This window comes from Octopus bimaculoides, chromosome 18 (genome assembly GCF_046866305.1).
Source record: "Octopus bimaculoides isolate indiv1 chromosome 18, ASM4686630v1, whole genome shotgun sequence".
NCBI lineage: Eukaryota > Metazoa > Mollusca > Cephalopoda > Octopoda > Octopodidae > Octopus > Octopus bimaculoides.
Genome location: NC_142945.1, coordinates 41,118,867 through 41,141,213, shown reverse-complemented (window position 1 = coordinate 41,141,213; position 22,347 = coordinate 41,118,867). Strand labels below are relative to the sequence as shown.

At 37.5% G+C, this 22,347-nt stretch overlaps 1 protein-coding gene across 36 annotated transcripts in view; it reads right to left on the bottom strand.

Moving 5' to 3' along the window:
- The window catches only part of LOC106876975 (histone-lysine N-methyltransferase NSD2), a 110,093-nt gene that overhangs the window by 21,935 nt on the left and 65,811 nt on the right, over positions 1–22,347 (bottom strand). For 13 of the 36 annotated variants that reach the window (XM_089366042.1, XM_089366038.1, XM_089366037.1 and 10 more), the window contains 4 exons: positions 16,260–16,504; positions 12,079–12,246; positions 1,429–1,533; positions 249–690 (listed from right to left, as the gene is read on the bottom strand). In XM_089366042.1, coding sequence (XP_089222168.1) covers positions 249–690; positions 1,429–1,533; positions 12,079–12,246; positions 16,260–16,504 — 960 coding nt within the window. The remainder of the gene's footprint in view (positions 1–248; positions 691–1,428; positions 1,534–12,078; positions 12,247–16,259; positions 16,505–22,347) is intronic. The other 23 variants (XM_089366054.1, XM_089366050.1, XM_089366049.1 and 20 more) reach the window with 3 other exon arrangements.

The window sequence follows — 22,347 nt, the reverse complement described above, 5'->3', positions numbered from 1 at the left end:
ACCATGTGGTTGTGAAGCAAACTTCTTAACCACACAGCCATGCCTGTGCCTATATATATATATATATATAGACACTGGTGCTCAATGCAGTCTGCTGACCCATGGGATATCAAATTATCCAACTCATGCTAGCATGACACCAAATGAAGATTAGCACGGAAAACAAACATTAAAGGATGATAATGATACATATACATACACACACACACACACACACACACATTTATGTTTACACACAAAGAACTTACTTGTCGTGCACTGCACACATTTGAAAGGACTGGATGGTTGCTGGGTCATATCAAGACAGTGCAAGTGATAAGAACCCAAACATGGTCCTTCGCAGTCAGTAAGGTCGCCAGGTTTTTCGCAGATTTGGCACACGTTCTCTCTCTTCACAGGCCAACTGGAAGACAGTTTGAAGATCTCCAACTCATATTCATCATCCTCCTCTTCCTCCTCTTCTTCTTCTTCTTCTTCTTCTTCCTCCTCTTCCTCCTCTTCTTCTTCTTCCTCATCCTCCTCCTCATGCCCCTCTTCCTCGTTATTCTCCTCCTGTTTTACAAGTAATTTCACACCGTCTCTGTCCAGCTCCACTTTTGGAATTAGCTGGCCTCTCTGGTGAGAAGAAGCATGCCTGAATTCTGCACTCTTGCCGTGACCATCAATGCTCTTGCTGCTGCTGTTGTTCATCTAAAATGGTAAAGGAAAAGATTTAAAAAAACACTGAACAAAAGATAACCAAAAACAACAAGAAAAAAAAAACACATGGCCAGGTTGTTAAAAAGTACGCTTTGCAATCACATGGTTCTATGCTCAATCCCAAAACACGGCACTTTATGAATCTCTTGTTATAACCCCAGGTTTTTCAGTCCTGTGAGAGAGTTTGGTGGACTAAAACAGAGCAGACACTTGTTGTACATGTGTGTGTGTGATAGAGTGCAGTATGGGCAAATGGTTAAGAAGTTTGCATCACAGCTATGGAGTACCAGGTTCAATCCCCGTGCGTAGCGTCTCGTGCAAACATCATTTTCTACAACCTAGGGTCAACCCCCATACTTTGTAATTGGATAGAAGGAAACTGTACAGAAACCCGTCAATTGGATTGTACCTGTAATCCAGAAGGGTACAGCCTTGTCACACATACTGAGCCATACTGATTCTGCCTGAGGATTATTAAGAGTACACATGTCTGTGGAATACTCAACCAATTATACACTGATCTAATGAACTTGCATCTCAATTCATTCAACAACTGAATCCTCATTATTGAACAACAGAGAACCAATACCACAAGTCTTGGGATACATTATGGCCCAAATGAACAGGATAGCCATGTCTAGAATGTTTGTGACAATAAGTCTGTTCAGCCACAGCTGAGCTTGGACTTGACAATGACAGTGCTATTGCCACTTCCAATAGACAACTTACCTGATGATGTTCTGCTAAAGAACTGGAATCCTGAAACATCTTGCTGCCAAAGCCTTTGCTCTGTACACTCCGCCTCTTTCTGGTTGAATTTGGTTTGGAATTAATCTGAAAAGATGAAAGTTTAAGAATAACAATAATAATAATAACAATACTAATCTATTCCTTTATTGCCACAACAAAGATGGAAGATTTCTGTTTCAGACATAGGGTAGAGTTGACTAGATGAATACAGCAACCAAATATTCGATTGGAGAGCAATGGTCAACTTGGGTAAAATGTGAACTGAGATCATGATGAAACACAACTGAAAACTACAAAGAAGTATTTTGTCCATCACACTAACAATAATAATAACATTAATAATAATAATAAGGATGATTTCTTATGCATGCACAACGTTAATTACAAAATACTTCAAAATTGGAAGAGACAGTCTCCCACTCCAGAGTGGACAATATTCAACCATCACCAAAAGAGCCAACGACTGGCTTGTGCTGTTTACAGCAGTGATGTAACCTATTTACAGTTAAGTGAACCGGAAAATTGAGGACTGGTGAACCAGATGGCTACACCAGGCTATATAATCTGATTTGGCAGAGTTTCTACAGCTGGATGCCCTTCCTAACGCCAACCACTCCGAGAGTGTAGTGGGTGCTTTTACGTACCACAGGCATGAAGGCCAGTCAGGCGGTACTGGCAACGATCATGCTCTAATGTCTTTACACATGTAACCGGTACAAGTGCCAGACACACATATATACATACACACACACATATATATACACATATATACACACACACACACATATATATATATATACACACATATATAAATATATATATATATATATATATATATATATATATATATATACACATATGTATCTACACACACATATATATAAATAATATGCTAGCATGGAAAGCGGACGTTAAACGATGATGATTATAATGATGATATACACACACATATATATATATATATATATATATATATATATATATATATATGTGTGTGTGTCCCGTTCTGACATTGGTGTAGCTTTCAATGCCAAAATTTGGCACAATTCCTTCCAGGATCTTCCAGATGTATATTACTGCATACCTCTCCCACCTTCTCTCCAGTAGTTCAGCAGTTGCAAAGAGACAATCTTCTTTGTGAATCTTCTCTGGATTGCTATCATGGTTTCCTTATCTCTGGTTCTGAATGTTCTCAGGATCCAGCCAGCCAGTCGTCTGCACTTTGTCGCCATCCTGGTAATGTGCACTTGGAAAGAGGTATCATGGCTCTGGGATTGAAATTCCCTGCGGACCAGTGTACTCTGTAAGTTTCATATTCAGTTTTGGACGTTGGTAGTACAGGGCTTGGAATTTTTCAGCATTAAACTGCATATTATTATCCTCAGCCCATCTGTAAATTGAGTCCAACTCCTGCTGCAGATGTGCAACATCACTGGAGTTCTGTATTTTCTGCGAGACTTTCGTATCGTCTGCATAGCTTGCAAGGGTGGCTATCCGGGCACTTGAGGGCAACTATAAAAAGCAATGGTCCCAAGACAGTACCTTGTCGAACACCGCTGACTATTTGTGTTTTCATAGCCATTACTGCCTGACTTCTATCTTTCAGAAAGTCATGTAACCACTCTCCAAGTTTTCCAGCTATGCCAAGATCACGCAGTTTGTGGCATATCACACCATGATCCACTTTGTCAAAAGCTTTTGCAAAATCAAGGTATATTACGTCCACATTTGAGTTGTTGAGTAACTGCCTCAACACCCAGTCATAATGTTGTAAGAGCTGGGTCAGGCAGCTCCTACCTGGTCGAAAGCCATGTTGGGTATCACTCAGCAAGTTATTTTCTTCAAGGAATGCGATTAGTTTTCCTCTGACTATCCTTTCTATGACTTTGCTGATGTGTGAAGTCAGAGAGATAAGCCTATAGTTTTTGGCATCTGCTCTGCTTCCCCCTTTATGGATTGAGCATATTATTCCCTCCTTCAGCTTGCTTGGCAGTCTGCCATTTACAAGAAAGCTCTGGAAGAGGATCTGGAGGGGTTTTTTCCAGGGCATGCTTACACGATTTAAGGAAGATGGCTGGGAAACCATCAGGACCAGCAGTTGAGTTTGTGCCCACTTCATCTTTGCTAATGTTGATGTATTCCATCGTAACTGCCTCTCTGGTTATAGGGGAGGTAGCAAAGAAGTCCACTGGTTCGTCCACTTGTCTGTGCTCCAACGGAGTGGTGAAGACTTTTGAGCTGCTCATTCAGTACCTCACTGATCCTAGTTGGACCCTCTGTGAGGGAGCCATCCTTTTCGAAGAGGGGTCCAATCTTGCAGCTTACTGAAGCTGTTTCTTTCGCGTAATGAAAGAAGGCCTTTGGGTTTGACTTAATGTTTTTTTATAACTCAGGCTTCTCTCTCTCCCTCACATAGGATTGTTCCAGCCTTTTTTCGATCTCCATCAGTGTCGTTTTTAGGCGGGACCTTTCACTACTTTTGGGATGCTGGTTGAGTCGATTTGCAACTTTCGTCCGACGTCTCATGAGGATCTTCCTCTCCCTTGGAATCTTGTTCCTATTTGTTTTGGCCTTGTGCTCTGGGACTAATGTCGGCGTCACTTTCACATCATGAATGATGTCCATATTGTTCGTGAAGTAGAGATCCAGAATGTTATTCGCTCTAGTTGGTCTGAGAACAGCTTGCTCCATGAATAGGGCATTGGTGAGGTTGAGCAGGCATTCCACCTGTGCTTGCTTGCGATAAGTCATTCCTGAGAGTATGAGACCTTCGGGCCATTTGACGTTGGGGAAGTTGAAATCGCCCATAAGAAATATAGTCACGTGGTGTTCCAGTTTCATGAGGATTTCCTTAATTCTAGTGAAGCAATCTTCAAGTTTGCCTATGTGGTTTGGAGCATCCGGTGGGCAATATGTATTGCATATGACTATATTATGTTGTCTTATGTATACAATTAGAGTGTCACATACCAAATTTGAGTATGACAGTAAGACCTGGGGTGTGAGGTCGTCACGGATGTATACAGCAACTCCACCATGGCTCCTTTCCCTTCTGTCTGTTCGCAGTATGACATATTTTGGTACGTGTACTTCTGCATCCTCTATATCAGGGCTGAAGTAAGTTTCCACAAGTGCTATGCATAGGGCTTGATTGCATGCAGCAAGGTCTCTCAGCACATGCCAGATGGCACGTGTAAAGACATTCGAGCAAGATCGTTGCCAGCGCCGCCGAACTGACTCCTGTGCAGGTGGCACGTACAATACACCATTTTGAGCGTGGCCGTTGCCAGTACAGCCTGACTGGCCTTCGTGCCGGTGGCACGTAAAAGCACCCACTACACTCTTGGAGTGGTTGGCGTTAGGAAGGGCATCCAGCTGTAGAAACTCTGCCAAATCAGATTGGAGCCAGGTGTAGCCATCTGGTTTCACCAGTCTTCAGTCAAATCGTCCAACCCTTGCTAGCATGGAAAGTGGACATTAAACGACGACGATGATGATGATGAATATATATCAATATATACATATATATATATCAATATATACATATATATATATATATATATATCTATATATATAAAAATGAGAATGTGTGTCTGTCTGTCTGTCTGTCTGTCTGTGTGAATCCCTAAAATTCGAGAACTACGCAACCAATTTCATTCAAATTTTACACATGCCTTACTTAGGGTTCCAGTTGTGTTTTAGTCAAAAAAAATTATTAACTTCTTGCAGAGTTCGAGCACACGGCAACATAATATCTCCTCCACTATTTAAGTATTACGTGTCAAAAGTGAAACAAAAACACTCATGTCAAATACTTTCACTTTAAAAATGAAACTATTCCACTAACTGAAACAATCACATTTCGATACTGTAGTGACAGATACTTTCACAGAGAGAGAAAGAGAGAAAGAGAGAGACAGAAAGAGAGAGAGAAGAGAGAGAGAGAGAGAGAGAGAGAGAGAGAGAGAGAGAGAGAGATGTATATGTATACATATACATGTATATGTACACCATTTCGATACTGTAATGACAGATACTTTCAGAGAGAGAGAAAGAGAGAGAGAAAGAGAGAGAGAGAGATAGAGAGAGATGTATATGTATACATATAGATGTACACGTATATGTATATATATAGAGATCTATACATACGTGTATATGTATACATATGTGTAGATGTATATATATATATAGATGTACATGTAATATGTACACATATATACATATATACATGCATACAGATATCTATACATATATATACCCATCACACACACATACACATGCACACAAACACACACATTAGTCATTTGTTTTCTTATCCAAAACTACGTCAAAAGTACTGAATGGATCTTTATGAAATTTGGAAATTATATTCTTTGCATAACGGCCATAACTCCCATGAAAATTCATATATTTTTGATGTTGATGAAATTTTAACCCGAACATAACAGATGAGCATTATTTAGAAAATGATGTCACACGTTATCGAGGCTACCATTCTTTCTGGATGTGCAAAAGGGGATGACGTCTTTATTTCAAGAATTCCTCTTACTCCATCAGGAGCAGACATTCCTTTTACATTCAGAAGACTACAATTCCCCCTTCGTGTGACTTTTGCCATGTCCATAAACAAATATCAGGGTCAAACACTGTCTGTAGCTGGTCTTCTCTTGGAAGAGCCCTGCTTCTCACATGGACAACTGTATGTTGGCTGCTCAAGAGTGGGCAGCAACAAAAAACCTATTTGTATATGCTCCACAAGGGAAAACAAGGAACATAGTTTACAATGAGGTGTTATAATCACAACAGCAAGAAAGTATGTACATGATCACCTTCTTTTACGAAACTTCATTGACTTTCATATATTTATATTGATATACATATATATACGTGTGTTTGGGTGCGTGTGTGTATATACATCTCTATATATAAAGATGATGCGTAGTCTAGACGGCGTTTTTAGATTTCATTATTCTCTTTAACCTGGGCAACGCCGGGTATTTCTGCTAGTATATATGTATATATATATATATATATATATATATATATATATATATATATATATATATATATATATATATATATATGTATATATATATATATATATATAAAATAGAAAATAGTAAAGACATTCATGAGCTGGTGAGAATAATTGAAAGTGAGGAGTGAGAGAGCATAAGGATAACGAAGTGAACAGATAATTTTCTATACATTCAAGAAATCACTGTGAGTCAAACTGAAGAAATGCCCAGTCACAAAAAAAACTGTTTCACTCTGAGCAACAAGAAAGATGAAGATAATCACAAGTCACTGTTCAATGTGAATCGGGGACAAATGCTATAAAACAACAACAAAACACAAGAAGAAAGAGAAGCAAGGTTTGAAGTAGAAGGACAACTTGAAATACTACACAAAAGAAAACTGAGACAAAAGATTTGGAAAAGAAGTTGTTATTGAAAGGAGATTTCTATCATGTTGCTTCCGACAGGTACTATACTATGCAAATGTACAACCTCTCTGTAACTTGAAACTACACCCCAATACATTTTCTTCACCATCTCTGTCTCCCTCCAGTTTTCTCTCCCTCTCTCTTTTTTCCAAATGGGGAAGCTATGCATCTCCTCTTATTTCTTTATTGCCCACAAGGGGCTAAACATAGAGGGGACAAACAAGGACAGACAAAGAGATGAAGTCGATTACATCGACCCCAGTGCATAACTGGTACTTAATTTATCGACCCCGAAAGGATCAAAGGCAAAGTTGACCTCAGTGGAATTTGAACTCAGAACGTAACGGCAGACGAAATACCACTAAACATTTCGTCCAGCTCGCCGCCTCTATGCATCTCCTCTACTGCAAGATACCTGTTTCAGACATTCTATCATACTCTAATCACTCATCACCTGACACAGAGTCACCTTCCTCAATACTACTCCCTCCCTCAGTTGAGGGATCTTGTCCTGCAAATTACTTGATAAGCACCTGGATGGTGCCAGGTGCCACAAAAAAGGCACCCAGTACACTTGGTGAAGTGGCTGGCACTAGGAAGATCATCCAGCTACAGAAAACATGTTAAAGTAGACAGCAAAGCCTGGCACAGTCCTCTCACTTGTCAACTCCTGTCAAACCATCCAACCCATGACAGCATGGAAAATGGACATTAAATGATGATGATGATGATTTCATATATATATATATATATATAATAACAATAATAATGAAGGTGGCTAGACACAATATAAAACCAAAAAGGAAAAATTTGATTGTCACTAATAGTGATTGAGGGTGCAGGGTAGCACCTACAGTGCTAGAAATAAGAGTCAAACACCCTTATAGCCACAAAAAGCACATTGTCTATGTACTGAGACACACACATATATAGAAATACTAATATTTCTAAATCTCTCTAAAGGAGACTATATATATATATATATATATATATATATATATAAAAACAAATAGTAAATGAGTATATGCATATATACGTACAGGTATGTGCATACCGACATCCACCTGTATGTATAGGTGCATATCTGGGTACAGGACATTGCAAACAAAACGTAGACGAGAAAACACACAAGCCACATAGAGAACATTCTTCTTCATCAGCTACCCCCGTTTTAACACCGGCGTTTCGAAGTTGGCAAGGAAGTCTTTTCACATTTCAATAAGAGAATGAGACAAATGCAATGCTTCTTTGGATTAAGTGGTATGTATTTAATCCTTATATTTCCTTTAATTATTGATAACAAAATTTCATCTAAGAAACACTAATTATCATTTTTAATCTTGTCACAATTAAACTCTTTCCCCTCTAAATAATGTTATAATGATCTGAAAAGATGGTGATCAGATGGACCAAAGCCAGGAGAATACATAGGACAAGGTGAAACTTTCATATTTAGTGCTATAATCTTTACCAGAGCGACTAGAATGCTATGTGGTCTTACATTGTCCTGTAAGACCAACAGCCCTTTAAGACTGACCGACGATGCAAGTTTTTCCTGCAAATTTTTGTGCAATGCTCCCACTTGATAACGATATTTCTCCACATTAACTGGAAAGCAGGTGTTAAATGATGATAATCATATATGTATATATGTGCATGTGTGTGTATATATACATTCATACATTGCATAAAAGGCAGATGTTAAATTATGATATATATATATATATACACACATTCACACAAACATGACTGTTCACAATATGCATACACATACAAGTACACACACATACATTCTTTTTTGGTTTCAGTCAATGTATAGTCGCCATGCTGTGACACACCGGTCAACAGTTTCATTCAATCATATTGAATGATGTAATGGAATCAAGCTCTGAACCAGGTGAGAGCAAGGCAAACTGCATAACCACACAGCCATGCCCATGCCAAAGTATATATATAAAATATATAAATATCACATAAACAGATAAATAAAAAGGAAGAGGTGAAGGTTTCAAATAAACAAAATCATCTGGATTATGCTCCAGGACTGGGCACTTAGCTGCAAAACAAATATAGGGCAAATAAATATAGTGTAATTTACCCCTTTTAAAACAAACTAACCTGAGACCAGCCCTGGTCTAACAAAACTAAAATCGACCATTTTAAAATTGGAATGGACCATTTTAAAGTGTTTATTCATATTTAAATTACAAATTCCCTAAGTTATGTACTCAAATACTGGATTAATTGTAATCAATTATAATTAAGGTATTCTATTAAATTCCGCAAATTTTTTTTCTTAAGTTAAATGTAACTTGAAACAGTATATTGAGTAGAATGAGTGAGAATTGTGAGTGCATGTGTGTGTGTGTGGGGGGGGGGGGGGGGGGGGGGGGGGGTAGAGATAAATACTGTATTGTATTATTGTTAGAATTTAGCCCCAAGTCAGCCTTGATCAAGTACACCTATGATCAAACACAATCTTGTTTTGTTTATTGTGTTGGTTCATTCAGCAAGACAGTAATGACTGATTTTCCTGCAGGTAAAGCACCACATAAAGGCTCCTTGTAATAATGTATGTTGAACTAATGATGTAAATGGAGTTCAGGCAAGTTGTTTAACCCTCAAACATTTCAATTATTCTGTCAAATCAAAAGCATATTTATTCACATTTTTTTTTAGTCCATTATGCACTATCTCATAGCTTTGAGATTTTGCTGATTTGATTAATTTTAAAATGACATTGTAGTGTTGGTGTGAGAGGCCAGATCTGGCCATTTTGAACATAAAACAGGTAGAATATTTGGGCCAGATATCAGTTTGAATGCTAAAGGGTTAAGTAAAAATTATGGTTAACAAAACAAATAAGAAAGTTAAGCTAATAACAGGGTTTAAATATTAAATCATAGTCATGGCTCATGCCAGTGGCACATAAAAAAACAACCATTCGAGCATGGTCGGTACCAGTGCCGCCTGACTGGCCCCATGCCAGTGGCACGTAAAAAGCACCCACTACATTCTTGGAGTGGTTGGTGTTAGGAAGGGCATCCAGCTGTAGAAACCTTGCCAGATCAGATTGGAGCCTGGTGCAGCCTCCTGACTTGCCAGTCCATAGTCAAACCGTCCAACCCATGCCAGCATGGAAAGCATACGTTAAACGATGACGATGATTTTGATAATTTCTCCATACTTGCATGGACTACATAAATATGTTAATGAGGCATTATTTTTATACCCAGCTGCTCTTCCTGTCATTCAAGTCTCTTTTTCTACACATTCTCAAAGATGCAAACCCAGCAGGTGATTTCTTGACAGGAGAAATGACAATATCAATGCTTTTAGCTCAGCAAGATTTGTGTTTGTGTGTGTGTGTGTACATAAGTTTATCTACATGTGTAAGTGTATATATGTATGTATATAAGTGTACGGGTATTGTTTTATCACCCACTTTCCATGCTTGCATGGGTAGGAGGGAATTTGTTAGGGTGGATTTTCCATGCCTAGATATCCTTCCTGTTGCCAACCTTTCCCAAGTAAGGTAACACATCCCCATGGCCAGACATCTTTTTACAGGATATTGGAAATAAAGGACGCTACTTGTATGAAGGTGACACTCGTTTGCAGCTACCACATGATGTCAAGACAAGGAAACAGTAACACACACACACACACAACGGGCTTCTTTCAGTTTTTATCTACCAAATCAACTTTGTCCAAGGCTAGAGTAGAAGACACTTGCCCAAGGTGATCCATGATGGGATTGAACCGTGCTATATGGTTAGGAAACAAACTTCTTACCACAAGCCACACCTAGCTTTAATTGAGGAGGGTGCCTGTGGAAGGGGTAGACCCAGGAAAACATAGAACAAAGTGGTGAGAAAGGATTTTTGGATGCTGGGCCACATTAAGGAAATGACAAGGCACCGGGAGTTGTCGTGATTTACTGTACTTGATAAGACACGTCAAGCTAAGTAAAATTACTGTCTTCCACAGGTACAGGTTTCAGGTGCCAATGCCACTTAAAAAGCACTCGTGCCAGTGCTGTGTTGACGCACCCATGCCGGTGGCACATAAAAAGCACCCAGCACACACTGTTAAGTGGTTGGTGTAAAGAAGGGCATCCACTTGCAGAAACCATGCCTCAACAGACAGCTGGAGTTTGGACAGCTCCCTGCTAGCCAGCTCCATGTCAAACCATCCGATCCATGCCAGCATGGAAAGCAGATGTTAAACAATGATGATGATGATATATTATACATGCAGGGGCATGGCTGTGTGGTTAAGAAATCTCAGTTCTTCTGTGCAGCAACTTAGGTAAATGCTTTCTACATCACCATTTGAGTGAAGTGGTGACAATGTTAGCATTCTTTGTTGATGTCATGATTGGTTGCTCTGTACTTTTGAAGGTCTGTGAAATAAAGAAAATCCCTTACCTGAAAACAGCTATGAGTTGGCAACAGGGAGAGCATCTGACCATATAAAAATCCTGCAGCAACTAATTCCCTGTCCAAACCTAGTTTGGAAAATGGGCTTTTACCTTTTCATTACTACATTTGTTGAAATACACTGCTTTTGCTTAAATTAATTTTGAAAATAACTCTGTCCTTATTAAGGTGGTGATTGCAACATAAATTAACATGAAATTTTAATAGATTTTAATTTCGATCACTCTAAAATAGAAAACTTGTATCATAGAACCAAGGGTGGTTTTGAGTGGGTTGGTATCAAAATAGTTAAATTAAGGAATATATATATCTCTCTCTCTATATATATATATATATGTATATGCTGGCCTCATATACAAGTACATCAGGTGTCAATCTCTGCTGTTCCTATTTCAAGTGCTAAGTTAGGGATGAGGTCACACTTCATAGGCAAGAATAGCCAATATTCAGGCAGAGAGATTCAAAAGCCACCAAACCCAACACACGATATGAATTAGACAGATACTGTCTGATCATGATTTTAGGGTTGGTTTCTTTTTTCTTCTTCTATCTCTCCCTCTTTCAAAATGCCATAAATATTTAATGTGTGTGTGTGGCAGACTGAAGTTTCAGTCACCATGACCAGCAGTGGGAAAAGCTTGTCATATCAAACCTTTTCCAAGAACCTTAAAAGAAATTGCTGGACAAAGGAAGAAAGGTTTTTAGCTAAAGGAAAGTTGTCAAGTTTTATAGATCACTCACAGCTGAAGATGGTGGAGTTACATTAAGTATATTGTTTGTCCGGTTGTCTATAGCGACAGTACAGCTGCGTCTTCCGACAGCTGCCGATGGACAACGAGCTGTCGAGGCTCCTTTATGGAGAGCAATTTGGTCTTGAGTTTGGTCATTATCCATTATACTGCCAGACATCTATGGAAGAAGGAGAAGAAAAAGAGGTGAGAAAGAACACATTGGAACTAGAAAAATTATTATAGTTTTAAGCAAGGAGTTTAATTTTTCATGGGGAGTATGCTTCGTATTTTTAGTTTCCTTGATGAAAAAAAGAAGGTATAAGTTTGGAAATTAAAGAAAAAAGGTTAAGAAAACAAAGCCGTGTTTGGAAAAATAATCTAAAGTTTTGGAAATTAAGTAATTGTTGAAATTTCACAAACTTAACAAAAAAATAATCATAAAATAGCACTGGCATGGTTGTGTGGTTATGAAGAATGATCCTCAACAACAAGGTCCCAGGCTCAATTCTACCCAAGTAGTGCCAGGGATGACCTTGTGAGTAGAATTTGTGAGACAGAAACTAAGCAGAGGCCCAATATATAAATATGAGAGAGAGAGAGAGGGAGAGGGAGAGAGAGAGAGAGAGAGAGAGAGAGAGAGAGAGAGAGAGAGAGAAAGAGAGAGAGAAAGAAAGAGAGAGAGAGAGAGAGAGAGAGAGAGAGAGAAAGAGAGAGAGAAAGAGAGAGAGAGAGAGAGTGTGTGTGTGTCAGAGGCCCAACATATAAGTAAGTATATGTACTTGTGTGTTTTTGTGTGTATATATGTCATCTACTGATTTGATATCAGCAAAAGATATAAACATTGATGAGGAAATGTTTAAAAGAAAAAAAAACAATCCTCTCCAAGTCCCTGGAGATGTTTGTTCTGCATCACTTTAGCAATCCCTTGTCACTAAACTAGTGATTAACCCATTAGAAACTTGTAACCAATAACACCATTGATCACTAACTGTGCTATAAAATACTTAAGCTAGGTACAAGACCAAAAATATTTTTGAGAAAGGAGAGTGTACAGTTGATTATATATTGAACTCCACCATTACTTCACTGGCACATGCTTCATCAATCCCCTCCCAGAAGGATGACAGACAAACAGCTGACCTCAGTAAGGTTCAGACCTAGAACATGGAGAAACCTAAATACCAAACATCTGCTGCTCTAACAATAATACAGGCGACCAAAAGATAGATTTCTGGCAAGAAGGTCATGGATCTTCTCTTTAACCCTTTAGCATTGAAACTGGCCACATCCAGCCTCTCACACCTACCCTACAATTATTATTATCGTCATTTAGTATTCGTTTTCCATGCTGGCATTTTGACTGGAATACCAGGCCTCAGTCTGTTTTGGTTTGGTTTCTACAGCTGGATGCCCTTCTTAATGCCAACCACTACATAGAGTGTAGTGGATGTCTTTTACATATCACCAGCACAGGTACCATTTACGTGTCACCAGCACGGGTACCATTTACTTGTCACCAGCACGGGTACCATTTACTTGTCACCAGCACGGGTACCATTTACTTGTCACCAGCACGGGTACCATTTACTTGTCACCAGCACGGGTACCATTTACTTGTCACCAGCACGGGTACCATTTACTTGTCACCAGCACGGGTACCATTTACTTGTCACCAGCACGGGTGCCTTTTGCATGTCACTGGCACAGGTGCCTTTCACATGTCACAGGCACTAGCCACAACCATGATTTCACTTAGCTTGACGTGTCTTCTCAAGCACAGCAAATCACCAAAAGTCTCAGTCACTTATCACCTCCATATAAACAATAATACCAATAACGCACCATTGAAATCTCAAAACTACAATTAATTCAAACCACTATGAATATATAAGCATTGAATGCTAAAGGGTTTAAAAACCAAATTTACCAATTTCTTGAGGTTCCAATTTCTTAACCGAATTTTCCAGAGAAGACTAACAATCAAACATATTGACTATTGAGATGCCTACACTTTTAGGTTATATTGTAGAAGTGGAGTGGAGTGGAGTGGAGATGGTGCAATTTGGTATCTAATTCAAAGGAAGAATACAATGAAAATACAAAATGCGATGCTAAATTATCAATCAATACAACTATATAGGAGACAACAAAAATAAATCATTAATTAATGAATATTAATAAGGTAGAGAGCAATGGGTAAGCAGAATCGTTTATCAAGTTGGTATTTGTTTCTGCTCTCTATTGTCTTATGTCCATGTGTGTGTGTTTGTGGCATTTATTTCACTTTCTTTTTTCTTTTTCTTTTTTAAACCCATTCTAGCAGGGGTTAGGGAATACATAGTGTTCATATTGTTTTTCAGGTAGATGACTTTACTGTCTTGAACTTGTTTTCCAAATAAGGGAATTTTCATTTCACTCATCTTTGAAAGCACAGGGTTCTATGGTGATTTACTTACAGGGCATTGCCAGACAATACTGAACGTAACTCAAGTTATTATTCACACAAACACAGAATGTAAGCCTTCACACACCTCTACACATGCCAAAGCCATGAGGTTGTGAAGCAAATTTCTTATCCACAAAGACTCGTGATAATAAAGAGTGATAAAACAGAAACCATCATACAGAAACACTACTGTCGCAATCAAACTTGTTGTATGTATTAAAGTGAAAGTTCCAGGAGCATTGAATCACTGATATTCAATGATACTCCTCTAACTCAATACGCTCTCTCTCTCTCTCTCTAACAATCTATCCAAAAGAAGACTAGAAATTACAGAACAGGATTTAACTTTAGTATTCAGATTACTCTGTCAAATGCAATGCTTTTTATTATTCACATTGTTTTGAATTAATCCTTTGAGATTTCAATGATGTGGTTGTTTATTTTCAGAATAACATTGTAGGGTAGATATGAGATGCCAGTTTGAACATAAAACAAGTAGAATATTAGGGTCATATCGGATCCCAATATTTAATGCTTTTAAATGCTAAAGGGTTAAGGAATAACTTAATCTTATACAAGAAAGATGAGGAGGCAACTAGCCATACCATACAATAATTCACCATAATTTAATACCAGATGAAGCTTTAAAAAAAAATAGTAAGTTGACTGGAATTAGAACAGAAATTTAGAATTTTTCCCAGACAAATAGATGTAATTAATCCCTGTCTGGCAAGGGATTTGATCTGAGATTGAAACTATATGTGGAAGATACATATTAGCCATTCAAAAATACAGAAAAACTGTTAACCTCATTTAGACATTCATTATTTGGTGCAAGGAAAATTTTGAAACCAAATAATTAATGTAACCAAACTGCAGTTTTTGGGTCTTATTCACGCCAGTCACCAATTTGATAATTTTCTCAGACCCCATAAAATCTAGGCTTTTTGAAGCAATCTTTCCTCACCCCATCATAACTACATTGCTGATAGTACGATAGTTTTCTTGAGAGCTAAAAGAGTTACCCATTGCTCCATCTCCCCTAGTAGATTACTGCTGTTTGATCAGGGGTTGCTATTTGTCTGGCAGGAACCTGTTTATCTTACAACTAACCATCATATCTGGTGGCCATCGCTATCCGTCACCTGCAACTCATTCTCTGACTGCCCATGCTTGAGGATTGTGTCCCCACAACCCACCCAGGAATAAGTAGGCAAAAGAAGAGGAGATGAGATGGGAATAATATGTGTTAAGTTAACAGTTTTTGTGTAATTTTGAATAGTCATGTCCTCTAAGCTGTAAATCTAATCAATTCCTGAATTTATCAGTGATTCTAAGACTGCATCCAGAAATATATGTAGAAGAGTGATGACTATGTTGAGGTGTTGAAGGGTAAGATAAGTGAAACAGTGATGCAGAGGCAGTAGCAGAAGGCAGAAAGGTAAGAAAACACAAAGAGTTGAGAGTTGATGAAAAGTATCTGTGATAAAGGTACGCCATGGAAGACTTGAAGAGCTGATGGTGAAAGACAGTTGCTGTGTACCAAAAAAAGGCAGATATAGAAAGAAGCTCGGCAGACGAAGTTGAGGATGTTACACCTAACAGAAGAAACAATGCAAGCAATACACATAGAGACATGCATTACAGATTCTATTAACAAACATTTACAGATTAAACAGTTTTAAATCTGTGTGTGTACGCATGTGCATGTATAATGTTTAGAGGTTGGTGAATACTTTACTTACCATTTGCTTTTGGTATTCCGTGAAGAGCTTGTTGTCCTCTTCAGCCTCCAGTTTTTTGATTGAAGGTTTACTGATGCGAGGTGAACGCTTTAGTTTCACCTCGTTTTTTGATGGAGTCTGTTCATCAGATTCACTTTTCTTCAGTGCAGGTCTGCTGGGGTGAGAGGTAGGTTTCTTCACGGTACTCCCTTTTTTAAAATTAATTATATCTACATTGATGGGTTCTAATTTCACTTCCGGTTCTTCTAGGGAGAAAAGAAATAATTTGTATTGATTATTTAGCAAAAACCAAGGCCTCCTCTCTCTTACTCTCAAAACACAAAGATGCACATAAAACAAAGCAATTCCCATGCTAACTACTAAATGCAAATCAATAGATGTCCTTTTGCTAAGCTATATATACCTGGAAGCACAAATAAATGATATCCTAGCCAACAAGGGATTCTCAATGTGTTTATGCAAAATATTCTACCTGTCAGATCTAGCCTCTCACACCCACCATACAAAGTCATTCTAAAAAGAAACAATCACATCATTTAAGCTATGAGATAATGCATGATTAAGTAAAAACAATATGAATGAATAAGCAACACATTTGACAGCATAATCTGAATGCTAATGGGTTAAAGAAATAATGAATAATGTAGTCTTAGATAATCTGAGTGGTCATGTCTGGACTACTTCTGTTCATCTGAACCAATCTAGAGTTAATAATGGATGATGCAACATTACAGATGAGAGAGATGTAAGTTGACTGTATCAAATGTCTACATATTATTAATTGTTGTATCTGATTGAGCCCCACCCCACTCCTTCAGAAGAGGACAAACTAACAGTGACCTAAACAGGATTTGAAATCAGAGTATAATCTGCCAAAAAACACTTGTAGTAAATATTTTCATTTTACAGACAGATGATACGATTCTTACATCAAGTGAACATGATGGCATCTACTTTCAGTTGAAAAAGTAGATTCCGAAACATTTAAAAACCATTACCATTTCCAGAACTCTTTTTTTTTTTTACCAATTCCAGTAACCTTTATAACTGCAATAAGAAGGAACCCAACTAAGTCCTTGTCCTTTCCTATTTTTGTTTTATTTAAATAAAAATGAGATATTCCCCAAGATAAGACATTGACAGAATAGATGAAAATAGAAACTGTCTGCTGTACCAGTCATCCAGATGGAAATGTATAGTAGTTAAATAGCCAAAATATCAATGAGATTTAGTACCTGATAGTTTGCCCTCAGACTAGAGACATTGTTGAAATATTTGCATCACAATGGTACTGCTAAAGGTACTGAAAAAACAGTCAGTATTAGTGGTAAACAAATACAGCCCATCCAATAGACCTCCACTAGTCTTATTTCATTCACAGTGGACTTAGTTCAACCCAAGACTATAGTATTAATCCTTTTGATACCAGCCTGCCTAAGACCGCCCCAGGTTCTATGACATAAACTTACTGTTTTAAAGTTGTCTAAATTATAATCTTCCATCAAAATTTTATATTAAATTGTTCCAAGCCCCAGCTTAATAATAACAAAGTTTTATTTTACTAAATTCTGCATTATTTCAAAAATGTACTCAAACAAAAGCAACTTATGTTAACTGAGATATGGTAACAACAGGGTTAAACACTTGTCCACGGTGTCATATAGTCAAAGCAAACTTCTAGGCCACCCAGCTATGATAATTATTATAAATTATATTTGGGTACAATTCAAAGATTCCTCAAATGATTGTAATTATAATCCTAAATCTTATGAGCTTAAACACACACATTCATTTAACTTTAAGTAGCTTTGTTTCTACCTTAAAGACTTAATGCCGGTTTTAATACATTTATATAATTTCAAACATTTAAAATATAAGATTTCTCTTTCGGGTAAACAATGTTTTTCAAAAAAAAAAAAAAAAAAAAAAAAAAAAAGGAAAAGAAATTTGCACTAAGCATTTAAAAGCCAATGTCTCTTCTTGCCAGTCAGTTTTCAAAGCAGTGTCTACTTAGTAAAAGGGAACCAGTCCCAGCCTTCACTCCCCATGAATGAAAATAATAATTAGAGATAAAGAGAGGGAACCCTTCCACCCTCTTCCCACCTCCACATTGGTCAATAAATAAGTCTGTTATTAGCTGATCTATATTGATCAGTTGATCGATTGATTTATTGGAGAATAAACAACATCTTACTCTATATATTACATTCAATGAAGTTCAGACGTCTATTTTCTTCTACATCAGGCAGTTTTAGCTTTACAAATCAGTCGTTAAATATAGTATCTAGATCTAGATATTAATCTGCAGTAGCAAACAGAATGTTGAGCGGGTGAGGTCAGTGTGTTAGCTCAAAAAGTCTTGCTTAATTCTTTTGATATCAATCCTGCTGAAATATTTCTAGCACTCACTGCTACAAAACTGGTTATTTTAAAAGTGTTCTTAAAAAACTTCTGTGAATTTTTTTTGTTTATGTTCCAAACATCAGCTGAATAATGGAAAAGTTACTTTACTAAATCTCTCCAAATTCTTGATAAATTTCCACAAATTTATTCAAGTAGATAAGCTGTGTGTATCTCAATAGAAATACAGCCACAGAAAGGTTCACATTCATTGAACGAAACACAATGCACTCTGGTGAACTGTGTGCTCCTTTTGTCTCTTTTATTATCACTACACAAAAGGTGCAAGAGTGGTTGTGTGGTAAGAAGTTTGCTTACCAACCACATGGGTTCAGGTTTTCAGGAATGTGACACTTGGGGTAAACGTCTTCTACTCTGGCCCCCAGACTGACCAAAGCCTTGCGACTGGATATGGTATATGGAAACTAAAACAAACCTGCCGTGCACGCATATGCGCATGAGTGTGTCATTGTCTCAGTATTTCATAAGTGTAAATAATTGTCACTGCCATACAAGCAATCATTCATTTCCAATGTTCCACCAAAACATGTCTAGCCACGAGGAAAAAATTACCTTGCTAAGAAACTACATGGGGAGAGGTGGCAAGAAGAGAATCTGGCCTTAGTAAATCTGTCTCAACAAACTCCATCTGACCCAAGGAAAAACGGACATTTTAGTGATGGTGATGATGAATGTATGAATTATATGTAAATTTACTTAGGATTTCTAGTCACATTTAGTGATTTCCTTCGTCTTATAAAATTTGCTGTGGACCACCAAAGACTTTGGGATGGACTACTGGTGGTTCACCTGGGCCACAATGTAAATCACTACAGCAAACTCCCCTCCCCAATATTCTACTCTTGCTCAGATGCCTGCTTTTATTATATTCTACAGAATGACAAGTTATTGACAAGCTAACAAGAGAGGTTCTATTTGGTTGCTTAATCTGTTAGAAATAGCAGCTAAATCTCCCTCAAATCACATCCTACTATCTTAAGAAAAGCATACAGTGGATAATAGAGCCGATAGTAAAATACTTTGTAAGGAGGTGGGGAAACAACACATCATGCCTTTGATTATAGTGTCTGGCCCACTGAGCCACTGACTTGGAGTTACGCTACAATGACAACAACAACAACAACCATATTTGACCCACATATAAGAGAGAACATGTATATTTGAATACATACTGAGGAAGTAACATCTGTGTGTTTAACTGTAGGAAGGGGCCGTATATATAATTAATCAACACATATGGAACGATGGTGATTTGATTGCTTCTAATTATAGGTCTGTTCAATTCAGTCACCAACATAAGGTTAAACAACAGCAAACACCATATTGAAGGCATGCATAAGTCACATATAGATACACTTAAAGCAAATTATTGCACTGGGATATTATATTTATAAGCTATCATCACTTGATAACTGACATGCCGGCACCATTTGTCAGCTTGTATAAAAGACAAAGAGTGCATTTAGGAGACAACCAAACTCAACAGAGACGGTGATAGTAATGGTGGTGAAGAGGAGGCGATGTTAGAATGATGTAGTTGAGTTAATGTACCTTATATTGATGTAGAGGACATTATTTTGCTGGTGGATAAGACTATGAAAAGGGTTAGAAATCTCTCCTCCCTCCATTTCATTTTACTTAGTGATGTTCTACTGTATTAGCAGTCTTCTTTTGGATATGTTCCAGGAATGTTGACTCTTTTACCATATTCTTAGTAGTTGTTGATTTTTAAAAAAGTGGACTTTTAAAAATTGCATTTTTAGTATTGTAGTGACTTCACTAGTGAAATCTTCAGAAAAATGGTATTGTGAGCTAGATTTTTTTGTTTTATAGGATGTGTACAAGATATCGTAATGCATGGTAAAAGTATAAACCATTGACCTGTATTATTTCTTATAACTTGCAGTGTTTTGGTTTTTAAAAAAATTAAGACAGTATACACACACACACACACACACACTTCTATGTACATATACACACATACAAAAATGCATTCTCATCTGTTTTGATATCACTCTATCCATGATAGAAGAGATTAGATGACACGTTGAGAGAAGTTTTTTACCACAGGATGCTATTCCTGTTGCCAACCCTTATTTTTCAAGTAAGGAATCTTTTATTCCAAAGGAATTTATAGAGCACAACAGAGCTAGCAGATGATATGCCAGCAGGGGTTGTCATCAAACATCACTGGTTGCAGCACAGCTACAAACAATGACATTCCATGGCTCAGCACAAACTGTAAACATCCACACAGATATTATTCTGTGATTTCATGTTGTGAAGTTAAAGGTCATGAGTTGAAAATTGAAAAGGTTATTGCTGAATGCCAGGTTGTCTACAATGAAGACACCTACCTATGTCAAAAATCTTTCCAACCATAATTAAATCATAGTTCATAATCCAGAAAGTTCCTTTTTTAAAATGGTAGTGTGTGGTTTGTGGAATATCTGACAGCTATTTCTAACAAACTGAGTGGAATTTGTTACAAAGACTCAAAATGTTTATGCTAAAATGACAGCTTTATGATTACGGTACCTATCTATGACACCTACTGGATGTGTATTCTACGTAAGTTCACATCTCAAGTTAAACAGTTAATTTTACTTGTCCCTCAATATAATTTTCCTCTTCTCAAGAACAAGTGCTAGGCCTTCTCTGCAACAGTTGCAGTTAATAGACAGGAATGGACTGTTTTATACAGATGCTGGGGTTAAAGTACTGTGAATCAGAGTGGATTGCCAAAAAGATAAGCTTTGCCTTGACAGGAGGGGCTATGTTACATGTGAAAGTACACAACCTAGTGGTCAGTGTTCAACTCTCAAAAAGTTGCAGGTTTGACTCCTGAACTGAGCAATGTGCTGTGTCTTTTTATGAAAGGTGCTTCATTTTAAGTTGCTTCAGTTGAATGGATACCAGTCGAGTTCTCTTTCCTTCCAATTGTCCCACCATCAACGTTTGACAGGATAAGCTAACTTATTTACTGCAAGGCGAAATTACAGAAATTATGCTGTTGTTTCTTTCTTTGCTGGAAACTCGCCGTGCAGCAGTAGCTGATGGTTCGCAGACCACTACTTTGAGTAGTAATAGCCTATGGGACTCAAATCCACAGTTGTAGACATGACAGGCATTTTACCTTTTACAACAGTACCACTGTACAATAGTAGAATATCTGTCATTTCTACAGGTGTGGATTTGAGTTCCATAGGCAACGTTCACCATTTACTATTCAGAAGGGTTTTTCAACACAATATTTACATGCTATTATTATATTATATTTGTGTGTTTCGAGATATTCCAAAACAGAATACACACACACAAATTCTGTTCTAAGTTCTCGCAAGCAGCAAGACTTAACCCTTTATCGTTCAGATTACTCTGTCAAATATGCTTATTTCATTCACCTTTTTTAAATCAATCCTGTATTGTCTTGTAGCTTAGAGATTTTTGAAGATGTCATTTATTTTTAGAATGACATTGCAGGGCAGGTGTGAGATGCTGGATCTAGTTGGTTTGAACACAAAACAAGTAAAATATTTGGGCTGGATATGGCCAGTTTAAATGCTAAAGGACTAAAGTACTATGGTAACCAGCCACACAAATATAACAATATACATAATTCTAGTTGTAGAAATCCATGGGCACTGCCTCCCCTCCTAACACATAC